The sequence below is a fragment of the Sturnira hondurensis genome, unplaced genomic scaffold, assembly GCF_014824575.4.
Source record: "Sturnira hondurensis isolate 20B ecotype Veracruz unplaced genomic scaffold, ASM1482457v3 Scaffold0007036, whole genome shotgun sequence".
NCBI lineage: Eukaryota > Metazoa > Chordata > Mammalia > Chiroptera > Phyllostomidae > Sturnira > Sturnira hondurensis.
Genome location: NW_028079667.1, coordinates 6775861 through 6793488, shown reverse-complemented (window position 1 = coordinate 6793488; position 17628 = coordinate 6775861). Strand labels below are relative to the sequence as shown.

At 42.2% G+C, this 17628-nt stretch overlaps 1 protein-coding gene across 1 annotated transcript in view; it reads right to left on the bottom strand.

Moving 5' to 3' along the window:
* The window catches only part of SLC5A11 (solute carrier family 5 member 11), a 38015-nt gene that overhangs the window by 7782 nt on the left and 12605 nt on the right, over positions 1–17628 (bottom strand). Inside the window, exons 5-8 of the mRNA XM_037051059.1 lie at positions 17357–17462; positions 13500–13580; positions 8735–8940; positions 2659–2794 (exon numbers count right to left, since the gene is read on the bottom strand). Of these exons, the coding sequence (XP_036906954.1) occupies positions 2659–2794; positions 8735–8940; positions 13500–13580; positions 17357–17462 (529 nt within the window). The remainder of the gene's footprint in view (positions 1–2658; positions 2795–8734; positions 8941–13499; positions 13581–17356; positions 17463–17628) is intronic.

Below are 17628 nucleotides of genomic sequence, written 5' to 3'. Positions count from 1 at the left end.
TGGAAATGGGAAGGTACGGTGGCTTTTCCCCAAGTCTGGCACTTCAGACCAAGGCTTCTTAATCTTCTAATGGGCTTGTTAAAACAGATTCCTGGGTCCTGTCAGGTGAAGCTCAGTGGACTGAGCACTGGTCTGTGAACCAAAAAGTCACTGGTTTGATCTACAGTCAGGGCACATGCCTGAGTTGTGGGCCAGGTCCCCAGTTGGGGACATGTGAGAGGCAACTGATCACTCTATCTCTCACACTTTTGTTTTTCTCCCTCTTTCTCCCTCCCTTCCCCTCTCTCTACAAGTAAATAAATACAATCTTTAAAAAAAAAAACCACCAGATTGCTGGGCTCACCCCATGGATTCAGATTCAGTAGTGCTTTGAGGCCTGAAAATTTGCATTTCTTCTTTTTAAAATTAATTAATTAATTAATTTCTTTAATTTTTTGGAGAGAGGGGAAGGGAGGGAGAAAGAGAGTTAGAGAAACATCACTGTGTGGTTGCCTCTTGTGTGCCCCCAGTGGAAGACCTGGCCCACAACCCAGGCATATGCCCTGACTGGGAATTGAACTGGCGACCCTTTGCTTCACAGTCAATCCACTGAGCCACACCAGCCGGGGCAAAATTTGCATTTCTAACAGATCCTAAGCTGTCACTGCTGCAGCTGAGGACCACACTTTGAGAAATACCCTCTTCACTCTACTCTTTTAACTCTTTTTGCACTTACTGGTTTTATCATATGCAGGAGTGTTTTGATATCAATTTTACATTACTTTTTCATGAGTACTGGACTCATTTGTTACATTTCAAAGTCCGTAGAAGTGTAGAACATGACCTTATGTTTCATTTAATAATAAAACATTGTTGATTGGCTGACTGTCGAGAGTATTGGGCCAAAGCTTAAAATGTGATTTTTCTGAGAGAGACAGTCGCATGATTTAGAGTCAGTTTTTGGAGGCAGACACATCTGGATGTAAACCCTGGCTCATCCAGATAGCCATGTCACTGCCCACAAGTTACTTAATAAAGAAGTGATAGAGTCCTCTTTTTCCCCTTAATCCCACATCTAATCCATCATTAATCTGGCTGGTTTCATTCTCAAGGGTATTTTCAAACCATCCCTGTGGCCTCTTTCAGAAGGGTCCCTGCCTACAACCCTCGTACCATCTCCCTAGGAATTTCCCTCACAGTGTTGACTTAGCACTATCAAGGAACATCTCATTTATCTGTTTACTTTCTTTTCCGTCTCTACCACTAGAATGAAAGACCCACAACAGCAGGGACACTGTATGTCTTGTCCTCTTATGAATCTCCAGGTTCTTCTAAAATAAGGCCTTCTAAAACTGGCTCTGAAAACAGTTGTTGGATACATGGACAAATAAATAAATAAATGAGTGAATGAATTTTTTTGAGCTTGAGTTTCCTCATCTGTAAATGAAAATAACAATAATAATGATAACCTCATAAGGTCATTTTGAGGAATAAAGGAAGTAATGCAAGTATAAAATAATAAGAATGAATCTTTTGTAGTGCTTTCCATGTGCCAGGAACTGCTTTAAGCCTTAGCAAGTATTTCCCCCATTTTGCAAATGAGGAAGCAAAGGCCAAGACAGATTAAGTGACTTATCTGAGGTCACACCATTAGTAAAGAGCAGAGCCAGGGTCCAGGCTGGGGGAGTTCAGGTCAGAGTCTGTATTTACAACCACCACATTCTGTTGCCAAACTCTTCACACAGGGACTGGCCATTAGAGCAGTGGGTGCTGGCTGTTTGAAGCCATGGTCTTTGTTCCTGTCTCAAGCCTTGCCCAAGTTTCCTTCAAGTCACCACAAACTCCAGAAACCAGTTCTTACCCCCATCTGGGTTTTTCAAGAGTGGTGCCTTTTCTCTGGAAACGGAACCAGCTACTCTCTGGGTTCTTCAACCTGTCTGGGCTGGGGTAGCACAAGCCCAAAGTCTAGCACCACAGGCAGCTCCCTGCTTCCCTTCCCCAACTGTCCTCTCCTAATTCTTATGGTCCTGAATTGTTTTGACAAAACATCTGGACCATCCAACTGACTGTGTCACCCTATTTTTTCTTTACCTCTGTGCGACATTGGAGCATAAGGCATGAGGGAGGGAGCTTTTTTTCTGTATAGTTCACTACTTCCTGACATTCCGGTAACCCCCATAACAATGCCCACCCTCAGTGCTGCTTAATCCCCAAAGGGGAAACCCCATCTCTGTACCACATTACAAAAAAAAATAGCTAAGGCAAATACCCCAAATGCTTTAATATCCCTTATTTTTGTTAAGAAAACTTGCCCCAAAACGGTTCCATTGGGCCTAAGTTACCAAACCACAAGGCTCAAACACTAAAGTGTGAGGCTTCAGGAAACTGACATCTGAGACCACAGATTTTAGCCTGCTTTGTGGCTTAAAAAAATATAGTTGAGGTGAGGCCCAGGTGGGTTTCCACTGCACTTGGCCTGGGACATGGATAGCATGTTCCCTTTGCCCCTGTGTTGGGAACATGCTATAGAGCCAGTTGATGCCTGGGTAGATACCCCTCAGCCGAGTCACTAGACGAGGCTTTGGCCACATTCCCTTAGAGCAGTCAGGAATGTGTTTCCAGCATTTCTGGGTCTGAGACTCACAGACACATGACCTCTTTTCCCAACTCTTTTCTCACCTGGAAAGAGCACACGGCTAATCATTCCAGGGAACACCATCATGAAAAGGGGCAGCACCTTCAGGTGTGCAGCCATCAGAGAGCCTCCTTTGGCATGGGACAGGTTTTTGGCAGCCAGGCTCCGCTGAACAATAACCTGGAAAACAGTGGGGCAATTGGAAGCTGAGATGGTGTCCTCTCAAGGTACATTAAGTGTACGTGGCTTCTCGGGGGGCACAGTGAGCTTGGAACTTGGTTTCCTGGCTTTTCTTAGAGGAAGCATTTCTTTCCTATTCTCAATCCCTTTCCTTTATTCTGCGGTTGGACCTGTTCAGTTAGAGTTCTCCATAGAATTACTACACTTCTTTGGCCACTGTGATTGGTTAAGAAAAAGTAGGTGCCCAGTGCAGGCCAATTACAGCCCTACATGGAAATTTCTCCTAAAAGAGACAAAGGAAAGAAGCACCCTACCCCCTGCAGCCTCCAATGGAATGGCTAACCAAGAGAGTAGCTTAGACAGTGGTTGCATGTCTGCCATCAAATCAAGAAAGTCTTCTGTGGCAGAAGTCATCTCACAGAAAGAAGAGGAGGAATGGGAGAGAAAGAGAAACAGTTTCTCATAACATAGTTAGAGCCCCTCAATCCAGCTGTGCCAACTCTGGAAACCAGTCCTACTTCCCCACTCCTTTGCTGTGTGGTCTTGGGCAAAAAACATTACCTCTCCTTGCCTCAGTTTCCTGATCTATAAAACGGGGAGAAGATGGAGATATTAGGACTGTTTTGACAATTAAATGAAGTCAAACCATTTAAAATATTTAGAATAGAGTCCAATAAATAGTAACTGCCCAATAAATATTAACTTATTATTAACCTTTGTCCACCCATAGTCATGTAAGTTAAAGCAAACATAAGCTTAAACTATTTTCCCCCCAAGGATGACAAAGAATTCTCATTAAATCAGCAAAGAATCATTAATGGGAAGAGTGTTGAGGGGTAAAATTTGCCCCCATCTTCATACCACACCCCTAATAGTCTTTAGGCTCCATGGTATACATTTCTCTATTCAGGAGAAAACATTGTGTTTGAGGGAATTTCATTCTCAGAAGCCATGAGCCTGGCTCCTTCTCACACAGTTGCCAGAGGACACCAGAATCAATGTCAAGTTCAATATGAAATCTGCAACTTTTGCTAAGGTCCAACTGCAGTAGCAGTGACCCAAACAGCTCTGTGAACAGGTTTCAAGGGCAGGCACCTATGCCTGCCAGAACTCAGAAGAGCCCTGTCTCAATCTGGTCACCCAGATAAAGAATTTGTCTGTTTTTTGTAACTTTCAAACACTAAAGGTCAAGTGGCACTTTATCAGTAACAAACATCTCAGTTGGAAAAAACAAGTTAACTGAGAGGAATAAAAGCATGATACAGAACATGGGAGGAGGGTCATAGTGAGCCTGCTCCTCACCCAGCATGGTGTCGAGCGTGCATCTGCCTTCACTTGCTCTTTCTGCAACACCCAGTTGCAGATTTCCCCTCACTGAGGTGGGAAGGCTGGGGGAGGCCTGTCAGGGAAAGGTGATGGTGATGGGCTTTGTGGCCAGGCAGTGGCTTCTACACAGATGGGCAGCTGGGGGTTGGCTCTCTCTCACAGAAGGTTCTGTATAAACCCCAGTATCAAGAGAACACCCAGTTGGTGAGTTGGGGCAAAGGAATAGAGTGGTTAAAAGTGCAGAAAGACTTAAGTGTGGATCCTCCTCTATCAGGTCTTTGTAAGCTTGGATAAGTTCTTAAACTCCACAGCCCTCAGTCTTCTCATCTGCTGAATGGGGATCATAACAGTGCTGTTCTGAGGTGCCTACCAGTTTGTACACAAAAAGAGCACTAGTGATTATTGTTATTGTCACTGCTGTTGTTGGATGAAGCCAGAGAAAGAAGTTCAAATAGGTCACCCAAACAGAAGAGAGTTAAAATTAGATTTTTGAAACTAGATCAGAAAGCCACATGGCCACAGTCCAGGAAAGTGGAAACAGCTAACCTTGGACCAATAATGCAAGTAAGAATCTGGTCTTGGGGCAATACCTGGGCAGGTGTAATTGTGGCTGGTTTTCATGAGTGAGTTTTGACCTGGTAGTGGAGGGGGGGGTCTTAAAAGGACCAAGACAGAGACAGCAAGAACAAGAAGGAGGACAGAAGAAAAATGCAGCCACTCAAGTCTGGCAGGAGTGAGGAGTTAAGAGAGAGACAGAGAGAGGGTCTGAGGTAGTGCTGCCAAAGGATTGGGCTGTCTGGGCTTGTGGTTATTGAGCGTAGTATGTCTACATCTTATCCTGATGCCTCCTCAAAAACTCTCTTTTGGGTGGGGTGAAGCTAGGTCTTGCCAAAATTCACCCCCTCAAAGGGAATGACTTTTCACAGAGTGTTTTCTGCCTAGAAGACTGGTCTCCACAAGGCCTTCTCCAGTCTTCAGATCAAATCTACCCGAGCTCAGAACTTTCTCTGTTTTCTTTTTTTAAAAATATTTTATTTATTTATCTTTAGAGGAGAAGGGAAGGAGAGAAGGAGAGAAACATCAGTGTATGGTTGCCTCTTGTGCATCCCCTGCTGGGAACTGGCTTGTAACCCAGGCATGTGCCCTGACTGGGAATCGAACCATGATCGTGTGGTTCACAGGCCCACACTCAATCCACTGAGCTACGCCAGCCAGGGCTCTACTGTTTTCTTAAGCTTTGGGTCTAGAAGCATCTGAAGAAGTTGTGGAGGCCTTGGTGGTTGCCAGCAGCTTTCTCAGCTCATTCAGTGAACTGTGGACAAGGAGTAAAATGTATTGTTATCATGGTGATGCTGTGGTGAGCAGGACAAAGTTGGAATTCTTTCCTTTTGTTTTATAGTGGCCACCCATGGGGTAGTCTTCCCAGAGCGTCCACCCACTCTCCACATGGTTGCTGTATCCTCCTGGGCACAGTTGCCTGATGCAGACATTAGCACCTGACCCAAGCTGGGCCAATCAGAGCCCAGGCACTAGATTTTTGGATTTAGGATTTAGGGATTGTCAGCCTCTTTGCTGTTGGTGTGTGGTGGAGACAATGAAGTCAGTAGGTGAGAAAAATAGAGGAGGAAAACAAGAATAAATTCTAGCAGTTTCTAACGGCTCGTTCAACTTCCTATAGTTTGTATTCCATGAGCTAATAAATCCCCACCCTTTTCTTGAGCTAATTTAAGTTTGACTTTTTCCTATCACTTGCAACTAAGTCTACCTTACAAGCACAAATTGTACTTGTTTGAATGTTGCAAAAGTACAGCCTCCAGATATGAATTCAAGAGACAGCTGAGTAAGTTTCAAGACAGTTGTGCCTCCTCTCAAACACCCACAAACCCTGAGAGGAGGGTGTCCCCCTGCACAAAAAACCTCCAGGCTCATAGCAATGTTTGGAAAATGAATTGCTTTCATATATACAAAATGGTTAGATCAGTGACAAGCAAGTGACACAGCATCAATAAACGTTTGAGCACTATTAATCTTAGCAATTGTTATTCACCTCTTCCATCTCTGCCCAGGAGGATCTGGGATAAACTCGCAATTGGTGAACAATGAATGCTGCCTTGCCTTTCTTCTATCCTAAAATGAGCCTTATACAGCTCGGGCAAAGATGTGCACATCCCAGGGCAGCACACACAGAGAACAACAGTCTGGAGCCTATAGAATTCTGCTCAACAACACTTGTGCAGTCAAAACCACAGTCACAGGGCTCGTGGGGGCATGGGTGTCTGCACCCTCTTGCTCTGCCCTGCATTTGGAAGGAGGGGGAGTCCCCTGGGACCAAGTCTCCAGATCCTTGAACAAAATAGGGTGGACTGGAGGTGGACTTCGGGGCACACACTGGAATGCCAGCTCATGAGTGTTTGAGGAATCTCAAGTAAATGTCCATACAGATTTATCAATGTAAGCTGGTGAACTGTGTCAAGAGCAATAACATAAACTGTAGTAAAATGCAAATGTTTTTAATGGTTTGTTTATTAAATGTCTCTGCAACAAAAGCACTATAACCGAATTCCTCATGCTCCTCTCTTCTGTAACCATTAGTAACCCCACTGAACAGGAAGCAGAGGCTCAGAGGTGTTAAATCGTGTCTCAGGATTATGCCACCTGAACTGGATTCTAGGTCTGTTCATCGTAAAGCCCATGCTATTAACCTACACCTGTACTGTCTCCAAGGGCTCTCCCACTTGAGATTTCTAAGGAGGAAAAGGGGGCCTGCTTCTTAAAGGGGCAGTGTCTGTGTATTGCACCATCACTGCCATGGTACACCATTGGTACTTAACTCTTTTTTCTATTAAATTATTGTTCAAGTACAGTTGTCTGTCTTTTACTCCCATCCCAGCCCACCCCCCCAGTGTTCCCCACCTCCCTCCCATTTCCACCCCCCTTAGTTGTTGTCTATGTGTCCTTTATACTAGTTCCTGTAAATCCTTCCCCTTTCTCCTCTGAAATTCCCTCCCCTCTCTCCTCTAGTCACTGTCCCCCTGTTCTCTATTTCAGTGTCTTTGGTTATATTTTGCTTGCTTGTTTGTTTTGTTGTTTAGCTTCCTGTTAGAGGTGAGATCATATGGTATTTGTCTTTCAACACCTGGCTTATTTCACTCAGCATAATGTTTTCCATTTCCATCCATGCTGTTGCAAAGGGTAGGAGCTCCTTCTTTCTTTCTGCTGCATAGAATTCCATTGTGTATATGTACCACAATTTTTTGATCCATTCATTTACTGATGGGCACCTAGGTTGCATCGAACTCTCCACCATTGTAAATTGTGCTGCTATGAACATTGGGGTGCATAGGTTCTTTTGGATTGGTGTTTTGGGGTTCTTCAGATATAATCCCAGCAGTGGAATTGCTGAGTCAAAGTGGAGGCAATCCAGCCTATGGGGGGCCTAGGCTTCATTCTCGGCACTGTCTTCTTTAGTTAAACTCTCATCAGCTCTAACTATGCAATTTGGTTTCTAAACTGCTACACAGATCTGACTGTTAATGTAATGGAAAACAAACAAACAAAAAAAACCACCACATTTCAACTGGTGATACAGTCACTGTATTTGAAACCTAGAAAATAAACAGGTGGGCAGTGATACGGTTCCCACCTGACCTGGCACCTCTGCCCACAAGTATCTGCTATTTTCTGTTTTAGACACATCCAACCAGTTTCTTTATGTGTATACAAGTAAATGCAATATATTGAGTTTATTCTCTTTCTTTTAACAAAACAGGGCTTATTGCACACACTGTTGTGTTTTCTTCTTTTCTTGTATCCTTTTTTCACATCAGCTACACATGTGCCTATGGCCTGTGCTCTGGTGGCTTCCTCCACTGCACATGCCCTTTCCTCCATGGTTACATGGAGCCCTTGCTCTCCTCCTGGAACCTGTGCCCAAAGGTCACTTCCAGGCCTATCTCCATTCACCTTTAACATTGCACATAATTTATTTATTTATGTCTATCTATCCCAGCTGGAGGAAGGTGAGCTCCAGGATCTTCCTCGAGCCCTGTCTAATTTGTTTACTTATGATTTCTGTGTGCCTGGTACATAGACAATGTCCAATGAGCATTTGTCCAGTAAGTAGTTTCTTTTTTTTATAAAAGATTTTATTTATTTATTTATTTTTAGAAAGGATGAGGAAAGGAGAGGAGAGAAACAGCAATACATGCTTGCATTTCATGTAGCTCGCTACTGAGGACCTACCTGTCTTGCAACCCAGGCCTGTGCCCTGACTGGGAATCAAATCAAAAGGTTTGACTTGAAAGCAGGAGCTCAATCCACTGAGCCACACCAGCCAGGGTTGTCCAATAAGTAGTTTTAACCTCTGTTTGGAATGCCTTGTCTCTTCTGCTTACTGTATCTTCCCAGACATTCAGCAGGCTGGATTAAGCTTTGCAACTGTATGAGCCAAGCAAGAAGTAAGATAGCATGTAGAGCAGTAGAGAGGAAGGCATTATGGAGGATGGAGGTGGAGGGGAGAAAGACAAATGAGAGAACAGCAGGAGACAGAACATCTCCAGACTTTCCCAAGAGTGTCCTAGAGGGAGCTAGTGCAGCCAGCTGCCCTTCCCATACCTGATCAGTGCACCAGTACCAGAGAGATGGGATGGACATTCCAAGTAGGATCCCCGGCCATGGGAGGTCAGATGTCAGTGGGTCTCGGAAGATGTGGAAGGCATCTTCTCGGGGAAGCCCACAGCTGCTGTTTTCAGTACGATTAGTGGCCAGGGCCAAGAAATACTTCTCTGTCAGGCCTTCCAGCCCTCCAACGGCAGTAAAACCTAGACATCAGAGGAAGCTCGAATGTGCCAGAAGCTCAGATGGCTCTCCAGCAGTGATGGGATTGTTGGAGACCATGAAACCCTATTCAGAGTACAGTTACTAAGGAGAGTTAGTGCCTTAAATATTGTTAGCCACTTTTTAAAATGCTTTTGGTAGTGAGTATGGAATGTTTCTCAGAATAAAATTGCTAAATATATAACACAAAAAGTGTAGGATTTTAAAGAAAGCCAAATATATTAAAGACAATCATGAAAATATAAAAACTACTGTGACCTAGTAATTTATTTCTTTGCCCATTAGGTAGTAAAATCTAGCAAGAGATCTAATAACAAATTTCATTTCAAATTAGCCCTGAACATGAACAGGATTTTAATGCATCAGCAACAACCGTAAGAATATCTGGTTAAAAACATCTGCAGTATCCTTTGGTATCAAAGTCACATATACGGCCAATATTTCCATGGTTTATTGTCTACATTTATAATTGGAAAATGCTAAATTTCAGTGACAGATTTATGAAAATAGAGGTGTTTTTTTCTCCATTCGGGGTTTACAAATGCCCTGAACTCTGCCCACAGACCGTTTGTTAAAAAAAGCCCTTGCCTTAAGGAAGCATTCTTTCATCTCTGAACTTCTCAGCATCTCTCAACTCATGGTATCACAAGAGTGGCACACATATTTTGTGACTTGGAACAAGTGGCTTCCCATCTCTGAGGCTGAGTTTCCTCATCTGCTAGTGAGGATAATGTCACACCATCCTCACAGGGTTGGAGCCAAGGCTCAGTGAGACATTGCACATGAAACACACAGTATCTGGCCTAAAGGTGAGCCACTTTAAAAAATAATAAAGTACTGTCATTTAGAATCTGCTTTTTTTCATTAATCAAAAGGATTAACCCAAAATAATGTTGCTCTCACTAGATTACATTCTAGAAAGCCATTTTTTCTTTTTCTCTTTCTTTTTTTTTTTTTGGTATAGAAGACATGAGGTTGTATTTACCACTTGGGTAGAAATAGCTACTAGGAAAATAATTACTGTGCTAGTAAGTTTTTGTCATACTTTGTTTCTCTGAAAGATTATTTTGTGGTAGTGATGGTGGGACATCAATAATTGACAATAATCAGCACAAAATAATTTTTGCCAATAATTGGACCCACCCATCTGAGTGTGTAAGGCACGGGCACTTCACCTAGCATATATAACAGGTAGAAAAGTGAGAATAAACCACCCCACGGTGGGTGAGGATGGAGAAGACACAGCTTTACAAACTGTAATGTGAAGAGGAATCAATAAAATGCAGACTTGAATCTGGCAGGTCTGGGTGGGGCCAGAAACGCCACCTTTCAAAGGCTCCCGGTGGTTGCTGATGTTGCCTGGCCACACCCCAAACTCTGAGTGGGCACCAGTGGAATTCAAAGTCCTGTTAGCAATAAAGAAAAGTGAGTGATTTTGACTATTAATTTGATTTCAACCACCTTACTAAACTCATTTTAGGTCAGTTTTTCAGGTCCTCTTTTTTTCCCCTAGGTTGTGAGTCATGTCATCTGCAAATGATAATAACTTCGTCTCTTTTTTAAAATCTTATGGATCTAATTTTCATTGCATTAAGCATTAGATAGATTTCTCTGATTCTAATGGGATTGCGTTTCATGTTTCTTGGTTGCCTTTTTGAGTTATAATTTCTTCTTTCATTATTGGACTATTAAGATTTCCTATTTTCTCTTAAGTCAAATTTAGTAATTTGTCCCTGGCTAGGTGGCTCAGTTGGCTGGACTGTTGTCCGGTGCACCAAAAGCTTGTGGATTCCATCCTCAGTCAGGATGCGTTTGGGAGGCAACTGATTGATGCTTCTCTCTCTTTCTCTTGCCACCTTCCTCTCTCTCTAAAATCAATACATAGATCCTCGGGTGAGGATTAAGCTTTTTAAAAATTTTTATTTATTTATTTTTAGAGGGGAAGAAAGGAGAGAGGGAGAGAAATATCAGTGTATGGTTGCCTCTCTTGTGTCCCATACTGGGCACTGGCCCCCAACCCAGGCATGTGCCCTGACTGGGAATCGAACCGCGATCCTTTGGTTTGCAGGCCTGCGCTCAATATACTGAGGTACCCCAGCCAAGGCTAAACTCAAAAAATAATAATAATAATTTAGACTGTTCTAGAAAAACATGGATTTCAAATGAGTTTTCGTATTGATTAGCATGAAACTTTGTATATTATATTCTTATCTCCTAAAATCTTTTTCTCTGTGCATTTAGTTTGTTTTCTCATTCCTAATTATACTGCCCTGTTTTTCTTTCTTTCCCTTGACTTGATTTGCCACTGTATTTTATGGTCTTTTTCAAAGAAACAGACATTGCAGTAATTCACCCTGTAGTTTTCTCCTTTCTAATTCACTAAATTGGGCTTTCATATTCATGGATATAATTGTTTTTCTAGGGTTACAGCTTTTGACTTCATCACTGACTGTGTTCTCATTATTTCTAAATAGTATGCAATTGCAATTTTATTTCCTCTTTGAAGCAAGCACTATTTAGAAGGTGGCTTTAAAATTTCTAAGTAATTAGATTCTTTAAATTTATACTTTTTTCTAATAAGTTTATGTATTTATTTTTCTTTTACATGGACAAAATAATGTAATCTGAACAGTGTTTACATAAGTATTTTTGCAAAAATCGGTTATTTTCAATAGTTAATATTCATAGATGGTTCTATGATGCTGGAAAAATGTAAATTTACTGTTCTGAGAATAATTATTCATTTATACCATTTATAACTCCTCAAACTTTATTTTTTTGGCTTCTTGTACTGTTATGTGTTAAAGTATTTTCATACTGTTTGGTTTCTGTAAGTTTCTCCTATTTCTTTTTGCTTTGTGTACCTTGCCACAATGTCATTTAATACACAAAGGTTATATCTCCATTGTAAATTTGCAATTTTTTTTAAAAAGTGACTTTCCCCTCTGTTTAATGTCTTTTTGCCTTATGCTTTACTTTGTTTTATGTGTGCCACTTAAAAATTATATAAAGTTGAATTTTCTTAACCCAAACCATAATCCTTGACTTTTGTTGAGTTTTTATTATTTGATGGCTCCAAATTATCAAAAATTAACAGAATTAAACCACAATTCCAAAAATCTTAGAGATTCCCAAGCAAGATAAATATGAAAAATCATATATTCCCATCTAGACCTATAACATGAAAACTACTGAATATAAAAAATTAATTAAAAGTCTTGAAGGCAGTCAAAGGGGGCAGGGAGAAGCCCATGCTACACTGAGAGGAATAAAGGTAAGAATTACAGTAGATCATTCCAAAGCTATGCAAGCCACAAAACAGTAGAGTGGCATCTTTAAAATGCTTAGAAATAAGAATAACTTACAATGTTATACCCAGTGAGAATATTTCTCAAAAATGAAGGAAAAATGGAGATGTTTTCAGGCAAACAAAAATGAAGTCCATTACCACAAGCCACACATTACGAGAAATAAAGATATTCGGAAATAGTTAGAATGAAGGCTTATATTAATTTACATTATGTAAGACTTTTTTTTAAAATCACTCTAGAAGATAGTGGACTGTCTAAAGCANGCTACACTGAGAGGAATAAAGGTAAGAATTACAGTAGATCATTCCAAAGCTATGCAAGCCACAAAACAGTAGAGTGGCATCTTTAAAATGCTTAGAAATAAGAATAACTTACAATGTTATACCCAGTGAGAATATTTCTCAAAAATGAAGGAAAAATGGAGATGTTTTCAGGCAAACAAAAATGAAGTCCATTACCACAAGCCACACATTAAGAGAAATAAAGATATTCGGAAATAGTTAGAATGAAGGCTTATATTAATTTACATTATGTAAGACTTTTTTTTTAAATCACTCTAGAAGATAGTGGACTGTCTAAAGCAAAACTTGTAGCAGTGAGTGGGCTTTATAACGTGAGTAAATGTGTGGCAACAACAGCACAAAACACGACAGGAGGATCTGAGAGTGCACGGTCGTGAGGCTCTGAAGCTGTAATGAAGCAGTGCAATAAAATCTGAAGGTAGACTGAGATGATTATTGTAAACCTGAGGGCAAGCACCAAAATAAGCCATAAATGTAGAAAAATGGAACAAATAAGCAACTAGCAAGATAGTACTAATCTTATCAATAACAATATCAATGGAATTAACCTAAAGACATAAATTAAAAAGAGATCACCAGGTTGGATTAAAAAAATAACTCCATGATGTCTACAAGAAACCTGCTTTAAATATAATACAGATAGGCTAAGAGTAAAATGATGAAAAATATATACATATATATGCTTTTTATTTATGTATTTAATCATTTATTCATCTTAATACAGAAAGAGCTATTAATTTTGACTTTTAAAACACAGCAAGTTTTTGTGATAAGCACAGCTCTCCTTCTGCTAAAGTAACCATGCCTCAAGCAGGAAGGCCTCAGGAGTAAGCTTTTGACAGCAGAGTTTGCTGATTCCAGTGGTGAGAACAGGTGTACCTGCTTGAAGGAGGTGCTGCCATCCACCCAAGTGACCAGACACCCACTTACTGTAGCCCATCAGGGTGAGCGCTCCTACAAGCATGATCACAGTCTGCAGGGCATCAGTGTAGATCACAGCAGCCAGGCCACCTGGGGAGTAAGGGATAAGTACTGATGTGAGGGTCAGGTGCTCTGAAAGAGAGGACTTACTCTGGGTCACAGAGGGAACCTGAAAGGTAAAGACCTGACTGTGGAGATTGCTCAGTGTTAATTGTCTGCAAAGATGGCCACAATGTCTCCTCTGCATGCCTGTTTTGCAGTGTGACTTTTCTACTCCTTCCATGTTGAGGTGAAATTGATTTCTCTACCTCTCAAATATGGGCTTGGCCAAATGACTTGCTCTGACCAACAGAACATGGTGGATGTGATATCATGCAGCTTCCAGCCTAGGCCTCAAGGGAGACTTCAGCTCCTGTTTTTGCTCTGCTCTTGCCCTGAGGTCCACCATGCTTCTTTAAGAAACATAGTCGGCCTAGTGGAGGGTGGTGGTCTGCATTGAGGGAAAGTCCGGCTGAAAGCCCAAGCAAACCACTAGCAATGTTAGTGAGACCACCTTATTCCAACATCTGTGCCAGGTGCCAATTTGTCTACAATTCACCTGAACCAGGTGAGACCAGCAGAACCACCAGCAGCAGACAGTCTGTGAAGCAAATTGTAACAAAGAACCATTGTTGTTTTAAGTCCCTAAATTTGTCAGTGGTTGTTACACAGTAATTTCTGAGTGATATAGGAAGTGATGCTTAGACCACAGTCCCCAGGCTCTGAATACCTTTATTTTTAACATTGGAAAAAGAATGTGAGTGTCTCAGAGCCCTAATAGGCTTCCTGAACAGGGTCGTGGTGGTTGGCCTCAGGGGATTGTTGTTGGTTTTGCCACCTGGGAAAATCTTTGTAATAATTCTGGACAGAGCAATTTTTCTAGTCTTTTTCTTATATTGCCTTCCCCACTTCTTCCCCAAAGGGAGGGCACACATCTGATAGAAATATGTTTGCTGCTGGGCAAGGTCACTGCGCCGCAAAAGCCATGCCTATGGGTGTGGTGTTCTGTGCCTCTCCTTCCTTGATAACAGGCACAGGAGTTTGTCCCAAGTGGGGAAAGGTCTGGCCTACCTTCCAGCCCCAGTTCTCTGCTGTCCTCCTATGTAATTAATCTGCACAAGTGTGGTGAGATCCTGAAGATTTGGTAGCACTGAAATCCTCCATCATTTTTACACTAACATTTATGGAGCATTATCATGTGCCAGATACTATGTTTATTATTTTATTGGATATTGACTAACATCTAGTGAGTGCTCCCATGGAGTTCAACATGGTGGAATACAGAGGCAAACAGGACAATAGCCTGTTCCTTGTCTTCACAGAGCTTACAGTCTAGTGGGGGAACAGACCCCCAAACAAGGAAACATGAAGATTAATTGGCAGCTGTGGCTAGCCCTTCCCTTTCTCTGGGCTCCAGGCACAGAGTTTCTCTTAGTGCTAAAAATCAGCCAGGCCAGCCAAGATGGAGGCATAGGTAGAAGCACTGTGCTTTCTTGCACAACCAAGTTTAAAGACAACAAAGATTTAGTAACAAAAACAGAACCAAACAGACAGAAAATTGAACTGTATGGAAGTCCGACAACAAGGAACCATTCAGCCAGACCGGTAAGAGGGGCGGAGTCAGCAGCTGGTGGAGCAGGAGTCGCACAGGAAAAAGAGGCCTGACTGACCCAGGTGCGCAGGCAGCTGTTGGCAGACCCCAGGCGAGAGGTGGCAATGGGAAGACCCAGTGAGGGCGCAAGGCGGCTGGCTGACTGTGGTCACACATTCACACTCAGATAAATCAGGCAAAGGGGCGAGCAGTGAGCCAGACCTCATAAACTAGGGCCCCGATGACAGGAATTAAAGCCTAAAAGTACCAACTGGAAAAACTTTGGGGGCTCAAGGTGCCGAGAGAGGCTCCCAGGCTCACAGAGAGTTTGTTGGAGAGACCCACAGGGTCCTGGAGGGTGCACAAGCCCACACACCTGGGAACCAGCACCAGAAGGGCCCAGTTTGCTTGCAGGAAACAGCAGAGGGGACTGAGGTCTGGGAGAGAGCAGAGCAAATGCCATTGCCCCTCTCTGACCCCACCTCCACATACAGCATCACAACCCAGCGACCTGGGTTGCCCCACCCTGGTGAACACCTAAGGCTCAGCCTCTCATACCTAACAGGCACAAACAGACCAAAACATTATGGCTCAAGAAGAACAGCTCAGAGCCCCAGAGCCAATACTTCTAAGTGACCAAGAGATAGCCAACCTATCAGATTCACAGTTCAAAGCACTGGTGATCAGGATGCTCACAGAACTGGTTGATCTTATCACAAATTAGAGGAACAAGTGAAGGCTGAACTAATTGAAATGAAGGGAAATGCACAGGAAACCAATAGTGATGGAAAGGAAACTGGGACTCAAATCAATAGAGTGGATCAGAAGGAAGAAAGGAACATCCAATCAGAAAAGAATGAAGAAACAAAAATTCTAAAAAAGGAGGAGAGGCTTAGGAACCTCCAGGATATCTTTAAATGTTCCAACATCTGAATTATAAGGGTACCAGAAGGGGAAGAGGAAGAGCAGCAAGTGGACAAGTTATCTGAACAAATAATAAAGGAGAACTTCCCCAATCTGGCAATGGAAAGACTTCCTTTCTGGCAAAAAATAGACTTCCAGAAAGTCCAGGAAGCTCAGAGAGTCCCAAAGAAGTTGGACCCAAGAAGGAACACACCAAGAGACTCATCATAATTACATTACCCGAGATTGAAATGAAGGAGAGAATCCTAGAAGCAGCAAGAGATAAGGGGACAGTCACCTACAAAGGAGTTCCCATCAGACTGTCAGCTGATTTCTCAAAAGAGACCTTACAGGCAAGAAGGGGCTGGAAAGAAGTATTCCAAGTCATGAAATCCAAACACCTACATCCAAGACTGCTGTATCCAGCAAAGCTTTCATTTAGAATGGAAGGGCAGAAAAAGTGCTTCTCAGATAAGGTCACGTTCAAAGAGTTCATCATCACCAAACTCTTATATGAAATGTTAAAGGAACTTATCTAGAAAAAAGAAGATGAAAAATATTAACAGTGAAAGGACAGCAAACTCACAATTATTAACAACCACACCTAAACAAAAACAAACTAAACAAACAAGTAGAACAGGAAAAGAATCACAGAAATGAAGATCACATGGAGTGTTAGCAACAGGGGAGTGGGAGGAGGAGAAGAGGGGAGAGGTACAAAGAATAAGTAGCATAGATGGTAGGTAGAAAATAGACAGGGGGAGGGTAAGAATAGTACAGGAAATGTAAAAGCCAAGTATGACACATGGACATGAATTAAGAGGGGGAATGTGAGTGGGAGGGAGTGTGCAGAGTGGAGAGGAGTGAAGGGGAAAAATGGGACAATCGTAATAGCATAATAAATAAAATATATTTTTAAAAAAACCAACAGATACTGGTCAAGGCTCTACTCTATGCTAGTCATTGTTCTAGGATGCAAGTCTGAGGGGGACAGATGAAGCTGCCCAGACTCAGACTCTAGTAGTTTATGACCTGGTTTTGTTTAGTGCATGTGAATACGCATACTCAGTACTTAGTAGGTTCTCAATAAATAGGTCTCAAATAAATGAAAAACAGCTTGATGCAGTTGTAGTGCATTTTTAAATCCTCTACCTTATCAGGCAACCCTCTTTATTAGGACAGCAACCAAAAGAAATCATATTATTTGGGATAATGAAGTGAAGTTTAATGAGGTCAACAGAGTGGAACAACAGAAGATGGGTCAGGAAGAGGTGGGGTGGCCCACAGTCCTTAAACGCCACCCCTCTCAGCATCACCCCTTATTCAGTCATACCTGCAACAGTGTATACAGCTGTGATGACCAATAGGCCAGTTATGGCCAGGTACAGATCCAATTTCAAAGACTGCTGAATAAAGATGGCACCCGCATACATGTCCACCTGTAGAAACATGAAGTGGACAGATGGGTGGATGGCCGGGAGATGGATGGATGGACATGTGCAGCACAGGTTCCCCTAGCCTAGATTTAGACTCCAACCTAGACTCTGGAAAACAGAAGAATCATATAGTGTTGTTTCTTCATCCATCTGCTGCCAGATTTTGGGT